A 15,269-nucleotide genomic window follows, 5' to 3' on the forward strand; every position below is an offset into this window, starting at 1 on the left:
AAAAAATGTAAGAAGTCGGGAACATTGATATGCTCTTTGGAAATGTATGTCAAAGGGTAATGCGCGCCAAATCTTGGGTATGGTCCTTTAAGTCTCCACCCGACTCCCTCTTTTCCTATATTGAACCGTTTCTCTGCCCTACTTTTACGTCCGCGGCTGCTCCATCATCCGTGTTCCTCTCTCCACCTCTGTGACCCACACCTGTCTGTTCTCTCCATCATCACCCCCCCCCCTCTCCCCTGTCATATCTGTCACAGACGTCCAATCGGCCGCCGTTGCTCAAGGCTTCAAATTTAATTTGGTTTCAATCTGTTGTAATTGCTTTGAGAGACGGCCGTGTCTGCGTGTTTCTCCCTCTCTCGCCAATGCTGGGAGATAGCAAGATAGCAACGTGTGTGTATGTATGTACGATGTGTGTGTGTGTGTGTGTAAGGGGTGGGATGACTGAAGGTGTGCATGTGTGTGTAAACCCGAACAATTGCCTGGCCACGCACGGTCAATGATGCACTTTGTCAAACACCAGCTGCCGTCACTGGACTCTGCCGCTCCCACGCTGGGTTTTTGTCAGGTTCCTCTCTCCTCCTCCTCTCCTCTTCGTCCCAGACTGGGCGAACAACCTGCATGTGGCTCTTGAAATGATCTCGGTAGTTTACCTTGACCTTTCTTCTTTTTTTTTTTGATGAATACATAATCTGCTTGAATGTGTAAGTGCTTGCTTTCTCTCTGTCTGTAAGCGAAGGCAGAGCAGTATGACTGAAGCAAAGGGCAACAAATGAAGAGCAAAAATAAAGTGTTTGCCCTTGAGCTGCAGACGGCACGGCGGTGAGGTCAGGTGAGGGAGGGGGCTGATGGACGGAGATAATACTGGAGTCTTTGTGGCAAACAAACTGCCCACCATCACCACCTGCCCTTCCTCCACGCCGGCATTAGTTCAAACAGCTTGTTTGTGAAATTCAATTCTCAGTGTTTAGAAAATGTCACAGCTGCTCTTCTTCCAAAATAACCCGATAGAAAATCTCTCATTTCCTCCAGTGTCTCAATAACTTTACTTCTGACCCTTTTCGCTCGCGTCAATGTTTTAACATCAACAACCACTGTGTGTGTGTGTGTGTGTGTGTGTGTGTGTGTGTGTGTGTGTGTGTGTGTGTGTGTGTGTGTGTGTGTGTGTGTGTGTGTGTGTGTGTGTGTGTGTGTGTGTGTGTGTGTGTGTGTGTGTGTGTGTCAGCCAAAGCAAAGGATGCAGAGACTACAAATGTGTGTGTAATTGATTGCATGTTGATTAGTGAGGGCTCTCTGGCTCTGATTGCGAGTGTACAGTGTGTATCAACGCCGTGTGGAGTTTGTGTAGGTGTAACAGAGTTGATTGAGAGAGAGAGAGTGTGTGAGCTTGTGTGTGTGTGTGTGTGCTATACAGTATGTGCACACAAAATGAAAGTGGCGAGACCTGTGGAACACGCCGGCTCGTTCTTCTGTTCTGTTCATTTCACAGCGTGCATCAACACGTGACCTCAACGTCTCCTTGACGTCTCTTGCGTGTGTGTGACTGCCGAGCTTCAGACACAAACCAACAAACCAAAGGAGTGTTCAAGTGCTCGCTGTCTCTCTGAGCGAATCAGAATGTCACCGAGCGTCTTTTTATTCGCTTTATTTATTTGTAGCCCCTCTGTTGTTCTTTCTCAGTCTCAGTCAGTCGCTCACCTGGAGGCTCGGCGGCTCCGTGGGCGAACAAACAAACAGCGAATTTTGTTTTGTTTTTCCGAATTTTATCTTTTTTTTTTTTTTTTTGCCCGATAGTGCCTTCGGGCTCTCTCCACGTCTCACTGTCTCCTCTGTCTGCCTGCTGTCAGGGATGGATTGGACGTGTGTGTGTGTGTGTGTGTGTGTGTGTGTGTGTGTGTGTGTGTGTGTGTGTGTGTGTGTGTGTGTGTGTGTGTGTGTGTGTGTGTGTGTGCACTATCTGTCAAACAGCGGACAGCCGAGCCCCGACTGCCAGCCCCTCTCATGTCACTCGCCCCCTGCTGGCCTCCGACTGTCACCGCACTTTTTCTGTGCCTATGACATTGTGTGACCTTTCCGTCTTTCCCACGTCGAGCGTATACATCGCGACCCGTGCGTACGTGTGCCTGTGTGTGTGCCTGTGTGTGTATTTGTGTTTGTTTTTAATAGAGCTGTTTGTGTTGTCACCCCATAGGAGGTTTAATTGCGTTTACAGTGGTAGTTGCTCCAGTGAATGATAATGAGTGGTGGCCCTGTTATGTGCTGTGATGAGTCTGCCACTTAGCTTCAAAGGCTCTGTGGTTTAATGAGGGAAATGCATATTATTTTGAATGGAGTGTGTCTCAAATGAACCTAAAAAGTACTTCAATTAAGAGGGAATTAATGTTGTTTTTGTGGAGCTACTTTATTACTCAATAAAATATTAGATGAGGTCGTTTGCTCTTGTGACATCGCTCCTTGCATAATCTTATTGTGATTATATCCATATTATATATCTGGAAGTGGACTGATTAGTGTACAAAAGCTCATGATGAAGGTCAATTACCATTATGACGGCAAAGTGCTACATTATTGTACCACAGAGAGAAGACGGCCCACTTTTTGTCTGGCTGATCGGGGTTCTATGCAGGCGGTATGTCTTAGGGTTAGTGTAGGTGTCGGCCCTTCGCCTTCCGGGACCTGGTCTCCGTGGATAAAGCAAAGCGGGGAGCCGGGGGGGAACGGGTCGGCGATGTGCGGCGGTGAAAAAAAACGCACAAGAAAGTGTGAACATTTGTGTTGTGGAGGGGGAAGATTAGTGGCGGAACAAAGACGGGGATTATCTCCTCACATGATACAATAGCAGTACACACACACACACACACACACACACAGCCTCAGGAAACGGCCTTGCCACAGGGCGCTTTGGATCACAGAACAAAGCCGGGGTCTCCCTCCCATCCCTGCACATCTTCTGTCAGCCCCGGCTAATAAGGACTACAATGCCCAGCTGCCAATGGTCAACCAGCCAGGGAGCCTGAATTAAGGCTCATTATTTCTCCTCATTATGGACTTTCACATTGTTTGTCCACTCTGGGGGGGGGGAAATCTTCTCCCAGAACTTGAAATTGGTCGTTGTTATTCCAGTCTCTCGGCTCGGCTCCGCTGAGAGGAACGTATATTGAGATACGCAACAACAAACATGTCATAACTTTTACAGCTTTTTACTTTTTCCATCCTTTTTTTTCTTTTTCTTTTCGCTGCGATGTGAAGTAAATTAAACTGTTTTGACGCCGCTTTGTGACTGTCGCCGGAATTAATATGGCGTTCGAGGCGGGAGAGAGTTAAGAGAGCAGTAAAGTGAGACAGATGGGAGGGAAATGGAGTACAGCACATGATGGCGGGATAAAACAGGAGAGATAAAAAGGATGGCGCGAGAGAGAGAGAGAGAGAGAGAGAGAGAGAGAGAAGGCGGCACCGCCGCCGAGGGGGCCGAGGCGAAAAGCCAGAGTGAGAGTGAGAGTTTGTCTGCGATGTTTTAAAATTCGGGAGTGGCGAGTCCTTCCATCTGTTATTGTGGGACGGTTCTGACTCAGTGATTTCTGTGATTGGCCTTAATCCCGGCCTGAGCGGGGAGGACAGAATGAAGAGCTTAGAGCAGACTCTCGCTCAGACGGGCTCCACTGGTGGCTGCTGCTGCTGCTGCTAGCGCTCAGTCCGCTGCCCCCTACTGGACTGATGGCAGCGTGACACGACAAGGTGACAACTTGATGTGGTGCGAAAAGGCCGACTTGACTTCAGCACTTAACACTGTTCACCCATCAAACAGGCAGTATTATGCTTTATATCTTTATATTCCTGATCATTCCTGTTAATGTTGTTGGTTACAGTAGATATGGTAAAGCTGTAGATTGGTTTTAGTCGGTTTTCTTTCATTTAACTGTGTGTGAAGGACCCTTAAAAACGGGCTTATTGGCTTACTGTCAAGACTCCGGTCAGAGCAGCCAATCACCGCAGCGTTTACTGAGTCTTCCTCTGCTGTGTTATTCACTCTGAGAAGGTAAGTGACCTTAGCCGAGTCATTTCACAGTCTTCTGGTCCCCAAGGTGACTGAGGCACCGGCTCCAAACCGAGCACAAGGGGGTCATTTAGAACATGTTGAGTGGCGCCATTCGATGCTGCAATCACACGCGCAGGCCGTGTCGTGTTTTCTCGAGTGCGCTCTCACTCAACCGCACGCGCACACACGCACACAAACACACGCTCACTGTAGGGCCGTTTGGAGTGTCCCTCCAGATCACACAGACGGCGGCGTGGTGTGTCGAGTGCCCTTTGAGTTAATGCTCAGTGGAAGGGCCTAACAGTGCTGCAGAGCTCACACACAAGCTCTCACTCCGGCGTGGAGTCAGCGCTCGCCACAGCATGACGCTGCCCGTCCCCGGTGTGCTGTCATTCCCGCAGAAATAACACGACTTTGAGTGATTAAACTGCTCCCCTCTGGAACAGAGCAAACCAAAAGCGGTTATGAATATTAAAGATCCTAATCGCCTCACGCTGAGCTTTTTGTGATTTCTTTTCTTGCCGTCTCTTTCAGCTCTGTCAGCTCGCTTCTCATTGGCCGGCGTGTTCGACAGCAGAGACAACACGATCCTGCTCCCAGGCTGTTTGCACACTTACGCTGTCACCTGCTTCATTATATATAGTGTTTGCGTAGACAGACTCCATTGTGTGCGCTTGTGTGTTTAAGGCTGTAGACCTTGTGCAGGCCTGTCAGACGCCACTATCCATTACACAGTTATGTTTATGTTCTTGACCTTGCCTGAAGCCGCAGTGATAAATGGCCCCGGCGCCTTGATGCATTTGGTGTCAAGGTTACGGAGGCAGTGACAGGGGAGGGGTCGCGGCGCCGTTCTCCATCCTCTCGGACGCCTCTGCCTCTGCCTGGGCCGTGCTGTAGTGTTATTTGCTGCGTTGTGTGGGCCTACGCCGAGCTTATCTGCGCTGTACCGCGCTCATCTCGCTATGCTCATCCAGCGCTCTGAGCCGCTCGGGTCCCAGCCACCAGCACAGATGATATATCCCTGCCCCCCTCCCTCCCACATCCCTCACTCTGATTCATTGGCTGTTTGCGTTGCCCATCCATCTGATGCAACACAGGCGAGGGGGAAAGACACATGAAGACGCATGGGCGTTTTGGGAGCGCGGGGACTACATTAAAACGGCTCGGGAGGAGATGGCAACCCAGAGAAATGGCAGTCCACAGGGTGAGAGGGAGGAGGAGAGGGGTGAACAGAGAGATGTGAGGGCTGCTGGGAGGCAGAGAAATGGATTTTCCGAGGGACAAAGTAGAGATTCTTACTGGCAGATTAAATGCGCATCCAAAAGGATGAAAGGGCAGATCATAGATCATAGATCATAGATCAGGGCGTGCGGGCTGGAGAAATAAGAATGGAGCTGATCCGATGACATTTTTACGCCTGGGAAGGAACTTCTGTTTCCATATGCATTTAATTCCCACACACGTCACAGAATTAACCCCTCAGTGAGATGATTGTTCCACTGCTGCGTGTTCATGTTACATGGAAACACGTAGCGAGGACGGTTTCACCCCCCAGGCGTGGCCCCGCCCTCTCCCTAAAGCATGAGCCACTCAACTGCTTTCTATTCTAGTGGACTGTTGTTTAGGATTTAGGAAATTAATAGAATATCATTATTGTTATTTTAGGTTGCCTAGGTGATTATAACAACTGGTACAAAAGCTTAAAAAGAAGCAGAGCGCTGTAATGCCGATATTCTGTCTAGGAGTGTGTATGATGAGAGAAAGTGGAGCTGTGTGTGTGTGTGTGTGTGTGTGTGTGTGTGTGTGCGGATATGAGATGGGCGGAGCTGTGATTAGAAATAGGACAGCGTTTACTATAATGAGAGTTGATGTCTTTTTGTAGATAAAAAAAATCCTCCCGTGGTGGTGGTGTGTGTTTGTGTGTGCGTGCGTGTGTGTGTGTGTGTGCGTGTGTGTGTGCGTGCGCGGGGGGTCGCTGTCTTCAATGTGCCACCACAAATGAGTGCACACTTAGCAGGAGGCTAAATGGGCTTTGTAATTTCAAAGGCTGTGGGACTCAATGGTTGATCAACCTATTCTGGGATGGGAACAAGATCGCCCCCTAGAGCGCTGGGGGAAACCTCTGTAATTGAGGCACAGTTGAAGGGAGGGGTGTGTGTGTAAGTAAGGTGGTTTGCATGAGTAAAGTACAATAAGCATCAGAGATCAACCTAAACTATGTTGTCAGACATTTTGCTCCCAAAAGCTGCATTTATTAAAGCAACAAGGTCTTTATCAGGCAAACGCACCTCAGGCGAACACGCTACAGTTGTTGTTTTCGGTGGGTTGGGGGTTGGACATGCATATTATCTCCACCACCATGTTGTTGTCTCACTTTACAATCCTACATCAAAGGGGAGCGGATCAGAGAGCAATCAGGAGGCAGCATCATACGCAATCCCGCTTATAAGTGCCACTGTAAACATCGGGCCATCACACACACACACACACACACACATACAGGGCCAGGATGCATTCATGTCTCTTAAAGTGCGGTGGTGGTACTGTGGTATCTTATAGTGGCGGACATGTTTGCTATATGTCAAACCAAAGAATGTTGCATCAGTGCATGAACTCTAAATCCCTCTAATGTGGTGTTTATTTTATTTTTATGACATTATACCCAGTGTGACATTTGTTTTAAAGCTTTACAGATCCATACAGATACATCCGCTGATTTCAAAGGAAAAATGACTTCAAGCTGTTTTTGATGGAGCCCATTGTTCGAAGATGAGTGTGTGCGTCGTACAGTAAAAAGGAAGACAGAGAGAAATGGATGTCCTCATGACCTCTCTCTCATCCTGCTGTTTCTGTGTTTCCTTATAGAAACTGGCCCGGGAGGCGGAGCAGCTTCAGAAGGACCACGTGTGGCAAGACGGCGTGAAGGTAAAGTGGGCGTCTCTTCCCCCTCAGTGGGGTCTCTCAGGCGGCTGTACATGTGAGTCTGTAATGGCAATGTGATCAGCATCACAGAGACAAACGTGTATTACAAACATTTCTTTACAGGTGGAAGATGAACACACACACACAGAGGCACGGCCCTACGTAAACACTACGCACACACACTCTATATTTGATATTTCCTAGCGAAGAGTTTTATCTAAATCCTTTTTTGTTATTTCATGGGCCACAGAATGTTGAACATCGTCTCCTCTTGCCGCTGACCTTTAAAACAGTCTGCTGTGTTCTTAAAATCTAAAAAAAGACAAAGTGTATTACTCTGCACTTTGTGTGTGTGTGTGTGTGTGTGTGTGTTTGTTTGTGAGCCTCTGTGCTTCACTGACTCTCAGATTTGCAAACAGTCAGACGTCCCACAAACGTGTATGCATACTGATGTAAATACACACACACACACACACACACACACACACACACACACACACACACACACACACACACACACACACACACACACACACACACACACACACACACAGACACAGGCTACTCACACACATACGTACGTAGCCTCGCGCGACAGATAGACACACGCACGTTTCCCCTCTGTCTCCAGGGAGACGAGCTCGCTGTCATGGTACACTTGCCACAAATGGATTTTTAACCCCGCTCCTCCTGGGGGATATTTGAGAAAAGGCTTTAACTGATTTAAAACGAATAATTATGAGCCTCTACTTCCCTTCAAAGTCCATTTTTATTCATGGTTGATTGCACTCTGCAGTCTTTGGGCTTCGCCGCGCCTTCCCGGGCTGTGTAGTCACGGTGACCACACACACACACCTGCTGGTAGGTAGCTTCTTCCAATATGGCGTCAATACCAGCACTTCCTTTAATCCTCCCCAGCTCACGACAAAATCTCTGTTTCTCCTCTCATCTCTCTCGCTCTCGCTCTCCCTCCTTCCCTCCCTCCCTCCATCCATCTCTCTCCTCTGGTCTAATCCCTAGCCTCATCCTCCACCTTCATCCTCCACCTCCGTCACGTCCGCACACCTTTCCCCTTATCGGTTCCTGTCTCTAATCAGGCATGAAAACTGTTGGAATATATCATATTGTTGCAAATACTGCAAATGAATCCTAATGGCGCTCCTCTATTAATAATGTATCAGCGCTGATTTCATTTGCCTTTATAATTAGGTCAGGTAATGAATCTCAGCAGGGGTGACTGTGAAACCATTACCAAAAAAAGCTCTGCACAAAGAGGAGGAGGAGGGGGAGGATGGAGGGAGGGAGGGGAGCGAAGAGGTAGATATGCCACAGCCTTTTTTTTCCTGTTTGTAGATTTTTTGTGCTCTCCTAATTTCTTTTTGGGTGAACACTCTGCTGACTGACACTCTAATTAGATTAGGGCTGCATGCTCTTTGGGCGTATTAGGAGAAACGTGGCGCATCTTAAACGAGCGGGCGGAGCACTCAGTCAAATGAGGAGAAAAGGTGTTTATGCATGAGAGGTGGTGTTTTTTCAAAAGCTGTGTGTGTGTCTGTGTCTGTGTGTGTGCTCTAGAGACGGTGGCAACAGTATAGCAGTGTCTGTGTGTGTGTGTGTGTGTGTGGGGGGGGGGGGGTATTTATTTGTATGTGTTTATTAACGGCGAGCTCTGTACCTGGCCCAGCCCATCTGCTCGCTTTGCACAAACCGGGTGACATCATAGGTACTCAATGACACGCCTGTTCCTCACCACGGCTGCCATCACAGCTGTTGCCGTAGCAGTGGGAAGATCTCTGTCACACACACACACGAAGAGAGAAGCTTATTGTGGGTGTAACTGCAGAGCCGGTCGCTCAATACGGCCATCCTCACTGCCGGACGTTATGGATGTTGAAATGTTGATCGTAACAACTGTTGTGATGGTCGTTCGGGGTTTTAACTCCATCGGAATGAAATGGTGTGTGAAATAGGCATTAACGTGTTTGATTGCGGCTTGATTTCTCAAGGTCAGGAGCCCGTCCCACCATGACACTCACACACCCAAACCCGTCCATTGTGTTGGCAAACGGAATCATCCCGGGGCGCCGCAGTCATTTCACTGTTACTCTGCAATTTCCAGTGGGGATTTGGGGGGAAGTGAGCGACTTCAGGGGCCAAACATCGGAAAAATCGCGTTTGGTGTTTAAACAGAAAATTGGCAGCGAGAGAGCGGAAAGCCGTGAAAAACTCTCCGGATCGGGCTCGGCGCGTCACAAATGACTAATTTTTGTTTCATGACCTAGAAACGGGCCTGGCTCTGTCGCCGGCTGTAATGTCGGGAGAGGAAATTAAATGTTCCAGCAATGCGACTGCATTCTGATGTTGAGGGTGTCGTCTCCCGTAGAGAAAGTCCAAATTCATTTCTGGTCGGGTGTCATCGCCCGGCTGTGATCCATTGGTCGGGGCTGGTGCTGAACTTGAATGAATACTTTGAGAGAAGTGCAAGTTCTCCAGGAAAAGAATTGAATATGGATGTTTAAGTGGCTGTATGGTTGGGTAGCATCTCGGCGTTGTACCTGCTGAAAGGTGTTGAAGAGACGTCACGGAGAGGCGGGTTCAGTTTGTCAAAATCTGCAAAGGGGAAATTTGGTGACACGGCCAGAGAAATTGCCTCCGAAACAGCAATGTTATGGATTTTACTGACCCTACGTATGATCGTAAGCGGGCCAAGGGCGATGACCGTCGACACTCAGTCGAAGGAGGGGTCAACGTCAAGCAGGACGCGTCGGAGCACAGGCACGAGGTTGGATGTCGGGAGGGAGAAGGGAGATTGTGGAGATTGGAGGAAGACGTGTACTTTCCATCAGATTGTGATGTGGCAGCTGCTGTACGTTTGAAATGCATTAGCGCTAATAGCTGTGCCATTAGGAAGGAGAGAGGCACTCTGCTGATGGGCTGCCGTGATGAAGCCGGGGAGAGGGGGCGACAAAGAGAGGCGTGGAGAGAGAGAGAGAGAGAGAGAGAGTGAGCGAAAGAGAGAGAGAGGGAGGTGTAAGTGAGAAAGCAAGCAAGGGAGCGAAGAAGGTATAAGAGACGGAGAAAAAACGGGAAACAGAGATGGAGCCATCTTCCAGGCCATTTACTGCAATCATGGCTCTCTAATCAATCAAAGCCTTTCATCATAGGACAACACAATCTCTTCTTTTCTCTCTCTCTTTCCATCATTCTCTCCATTTCCACTGCCTCAGCCACCCACTCTCATACATTATACAGTGGTATTCATGTTGCATTTTTCTCGCTCGTCACACGCGCACGTGTGAAGCAGCCGCTGCTGTTCCCCCCGACGACGCTTTCCAAGCCTTACAATACGGCGTTATGTTTGGACTCGCGTACGCACATTTCTTTATGCTCTGTATCGGTAATGATCTCCTATCCAGTCGCGCTCTCCTTCCCGGAGTCAGAGCGAGCTCGTCTCAGCGGGATAACGTGACCTTAAGAGCTCGGGGCAAGAGTCACAAGAGTTTTCTTCACTTGACCAAGTTTGGCTCCTTTCATAATGCCTCTATTTGAGATAATTGGCCCTTGAGAGAAAATGAGCGAGAATCATTGTGACGACTCTCGCAGCCCACCCCTCCACGCCGCCGGCTCCATTAGACACGGAATACATTACTCTTATACGGGCTGAGTTGGACACATGGAAATCAGATCAAATAGAAATGAAGGGGGACGCTGCCTTTTGGCTTTGCTCCGTCTGTCTCCTCCTCCATGCGCTCATTTTCTCTTATTATTTCTTCCCCTTTTTGTGGTTGAAAATAAGGCTAAAGCCCCGTTTTTTTTGTCTCCTGCTGGTTTAAGTGAGACAGGCGGACAATGGAACTTTCATTTCATCATTTGCTTTCAATAGTTCTCTCGCTGAAATGTGGCGTTTTCCCTTAGTTGAGCTGCACCGGTGAATAGATATGTGTTCATGTATGGAGAGAGGACGGAAACTCACTGCACCGTATCTGTGTATTTAATATATTTACTCTCCAAATTATGCTTTCAGGACATTTTTTGGGTTATTTTGATACATAATCTACACTTGATCTGTGTTTGAACAATGACAGGGAGCCGAAAAATGAATTACAATTAAACAAATGAATCACAGACCCTTTTTCATAACCTAAACTACAGTAACCATAAGTTTGAATGATGATATTTTTCATTACTTTTATGATATTTGATCTATATCTCCACATTAAGGGAGGATGACCCCTGCAGTGCTGTTTGAGGTATAGTACATGCTAAACCTCCTAGTATCAGTTTGCGAACATATGGAGCTTTAAGCTGTGCGGCATTCTACGAGTTAGAGATACAGGCCTTCAAAGCCAAACGTTTTGTTGTCGTACCACCTGTTCTCGATGGCACATCCCCCAAACCGAGACTCCCAGGATCACCACAGTACAGAGGAGAAGGGAGGAGGTGGAAATATGCAAACTACAGCCGTTTTAACATGCGCAGCGCTTAATTCAAACACTGATAAGCATAACCGCATTGTATAATCACAAATAAACTCTATCTATTTATACTTTCTGAGCAGCTTCCCTCATGGCAGTGCAGGGACAGAGTGTCTGCAGCCTGCCGAGCAAGTAATGGAACTCATAAACAGTGTTATCGCCGAATTCGGAGCCATGGAACGGACTTCCATCTGCCTGCCACTGGAAGGAAAAGCAAAGGGAAAAGGGGAGGGGGGGAGACAATCTAAGGCTGGGTACAATTTAGTCTCCTCCCTATCAGGTGTGTCGAATTGTGGATGGACCTTAGTAATATTCAGAACTGAGATTTGTGGGTAACGGATGCTGTGTCCCATATCACTCGTTCATTAGGTGTGTCGGCGGTACGGCTGCCATGGAAACACCTACGCAAGGTCAAGTGAAGGATGCGAATGTGTACAGCAGCTGCGGCTTTTAGGAGGCACAAACGGCAAATGAAGGTAAGCGGAGAGCGCATATACCTCCGCCAAGGCCGAGTCGTCCTACCAATTAAGGTTCCGTCTCTCGGTTATCGATACGTCCATGAAATTGGCTAAACAAGTGCAGTGAGGAACACAGAGCGATGAGTTCTGGACCAATATCAGACTGATATCAACACTTAACCCGGAGCTATTGATCAGTCAGTATAGATTCCATCTCAGATTCCCATTTCATTGAAAGCTCTCCCTCCTCCTGGCCTCTCCGTTCCCTCATGTCCTCTCCAGCTGTCTCGCCACTGTTTGTCCTCGTCTGCTGATGGCTTTGATCACTCTGACTCGCCGCGGTGAACCAACATTCTGGTAATCTCAGTATTTCAGCGTCTTGATTGCAGACCTAGTTGTAATTTGTTAAAGTGTCGCCCTCCAGCGCAGTAATGTTCCTTTTCTTACCTCCTTCTTGGCCTTCTCTGACTCGTTTCGATCTTCCTCCTCCTCCTCTGTGTCTTTTTCCACATCTAGCCCTTAACGTTCGAGACACCACTTGAAAACTCATGCAGTTCGACGCTAAGAGATGGTGGGAGCGCTGGAGAAGCATAAGAGGAGACACGAGTAGAAGTAACTGCAGTAAAGGAACAGGGAAGAAGAAGAAGAAGCAGCAGTACAGTGAGAGAAAAGTACAGATATGTCAGCGAGCCCTCGAGGTGGGTCCAGCGTGCTCGCCAGGAGGGACGGGTAAGAGTGGCCCACATGTCTAAATCCCCCTTTATCGATCTCCTACAATCAATAGTTGGCAAACTGCAGCAAGCCACGCTGCAGACTTTGATCCCCCTATTCCAGCACATGGCAACACCCATGAAATCTTATTATTAATGGGTTAAACCGCCTTAGAACGAAATCAAGACGGCCTCAAAATGACACCAACTAATATCAATATCAGAGCACAGGTTCTGATGCTGTTGAACTGTTTAATCAATCACAGGTCGTATAACTTAATCGGTTGTATTCTTTCCTTGTCACAGGAGAGGGTTGACAAAGTCCTGACCCAGCCGTTTTGGGACAAGTGAGTGCCTTAAGTGGCCGGGTTGTTTGGGGTCTTTGTGCGAGTCGTGACAGGCTGGTTTTTGCTGTTAGCGGAGGAGAAACGCCAGCTCGGGTTTTAGTGTTTGCCGCATTCAACCCCAGCTGTCCTTGGCGCGTGTCTCCAGATGTCTTAAAGCAGGCTTCCCTTTGTCATTTGAATGTTGAAATCACTGTGAGGAACAGCAAGGCATCTGATGGAAATGATTAGGGGGTCGAAAATAACAGGTTTCCTTTGGCCGCCGCTGATTGTTGATTGGCCACTCGCAGGCAGCCCTGTAAAGAGGCGACGGCGACTTTTCAGGACTGTGCGCCGAAGTAAAAAAATGGCAGAAAAACATGAGCAAATTGAAAAGATGTATTCAACCCGCGGTGAAAGAGTGGAACCTGGAAACATTTCACGCAGATAAGTGGCAGCTCCAGTGTCACAGCAAAGTGCAACTGGATTCCGCCGAGAGGCCTGGACTGAGCGCCGGGCGGTCTGTGATTGGTCAGCGCGGCGATGGGCGCTGTAAAAAAAAACGGGGAATTGCATTTTCTTTATCAAATCCCTCCGGAATTCCGTTGATAGTGTTAATATTGCCGCGGCCGGTTTATCTTATTTGTCTTTATTTGGTGTTACAGCACCTCTTTCCTGCTCCCCCCTCCCCCGATGATCAGATTGGGGGGCTTGTATGTGAGGTGTTGGCATGCATGTGTCATGTTGGATAGGCTTTTTATCTGCACCGTGTCCATGCAGTGTGGGTGATGCTATCAACGCTAAGGCTGTGCTCTTCAATGGAGCCCTGTCTGCTAACAATGGAGAGCAGCATTACCCAGAGTGCAGCAGGACAAAGCACGCTTTCCTTATCTCCGGATTGGAATATTCACAGACTGATTTAACTGCTTTTTACCAAGGGGAAGCTGTCAGCCTCTGAAAGGAAGAGACGGCGGAGATGGAAGGGAGGGAAGAGAGTGAGAGAAGCAGAAGAAGACCAAGACGAAGAAGAGGAAAAGACCATAATGTTGCTTTGAATTCTGGGGCCGGCAAGAAATTTACAAAGAGAGATTTAAAAAGTACAAATTGAAGATTCCTGGCTGAATTTCATCACCGGCATAACACACATGAGGGGCATGAAATTTAGCCATGGAATGATGACGTGTTTTTATTCCATCCTGTACACAACTTTTCCCGTATTCTTCATTCTCAGCCCGTTTCCTTTGCCGTCCTCTTTTTGACCGTCTTTGAAGTGATTGTGCCGCGTCTGATGAGACGGCGGCTCGCAGTCTGAAGAGCAGCCGCAGACACTGATGAGACGAGCATGGAGAATGGCGTTGACTTTGCTGAATTAGCACTGTGTATTGGAGCTTTAATCGGAGGGCACATTTGTTTATTGGCATACAAATGAACATCTGCATGGAGCCATGCTTGGACGCCGAGCTCCCAGCAGCTCCCTAATCGCGTAAAAGCCTGGAGATTCAAGGCATGCCAATGAGAGAGAGAGAGGGAGGGAGGGACAGAGAGAGAGAGAGAGCGAGAGCCCAAGGCCTCCGTCATGCAGTCCATAACTTCCCTTCTCTTTTGTCTCCCTCTCCTTTTTCCAGACCAACAGTTTAATTTCTATTTTGACTCTTTATATTCTCGACATTACATAGAAGCATTTTCTGCCATTTTTCAAGCAACTACTCTACATTTATGTTGCACACTGTGTCTGATTTGTACACTTGTAACTATGAAATACAAAGAGGACAAAATGTGAGTAAGGGTTCAGTTAAGGATGAATTCAGGATGAACTATATCAGCAGTGAGGTGTTGCATTTAAAGTTAATTGTTGTTATTTTGACCCTCCAGCTGCTGCACCACAACACTGGACTGTTCTTGTATCTGTGTACAGATCAGCAGCAGCAGATGGGATTGAACATTTATGAATCGCTTTCATATTTTATTCACTGAGAGATTCAGTCACTCAACTCAAGATCCAAGTGCTTAAAGCGCTTTGAGGTCATTTAGGACAAATGTCTACATGGCTACGACAAGCTTAAAGCTGTGGGGTCTCGTGGAGTTCACCATTTGATCCATTGGCAGATTAGAAAATTTGAACAAATTAGTTTTTGATGCCGTTTTGTGATTGTAGTTCAAGATGTCTCTCGTCTTGTCTCATCTTTACATATAGATCAATAGATTCAATTTCATATTAATATTTTTTTACTTAAGGTGACTTAAATTATGCCACACGTCACTGTTTTGTGTGTGTGAGTGTTTATCTAGTTTGAATGTCTCTCTTGATATAAGGACGTCGTGGAAATTGAGAGACAGAAGCTGAT

General features: G+C 47.7%; 1 protein-coding gene across 1 annotated transcript in view; it reads left to right on the forward strand.

Moving 5' to 3' along the window:
* Positions 1 to 15,269, forward strand: part of cacna2d2a (calcium channel, voltage-dependent, alpha 2/delta subunit 2a) — a 109,389-nt gene that overhangs the window by 43,927 nt on the left and 50,193 nt on the right. Inside the window, exon 4 of the mRNA XM_076141113.1 lies at positions 6,902 to 6,961. Coding sequence (XP_075997228.1) covers positions 6,902 to 6,961 — 60 coding nt within the window. The remainder of the gene's footprint in view (positions 1 to 6,901; positions 6,962 to 15,269) is intronic.

Source organism: Genypterus blacodes, unplaced genomic scaffold, assembly GCF_046128005.1.
Source record: "Genypterus blacodes isolate CSIRO-AG114 ecotype Tasmania unplaced genomic scaffold, CSIRO-AGI_Gbla_v1 ptg000017l_1, whole genome shotgun sequence".
Lineage (NCBI taxonomy): Eukaryota > Metazoa > Chordata > Actinopteri > Ophidiiformes > Ophidiidae > Genypterus > Genypterus blacodes.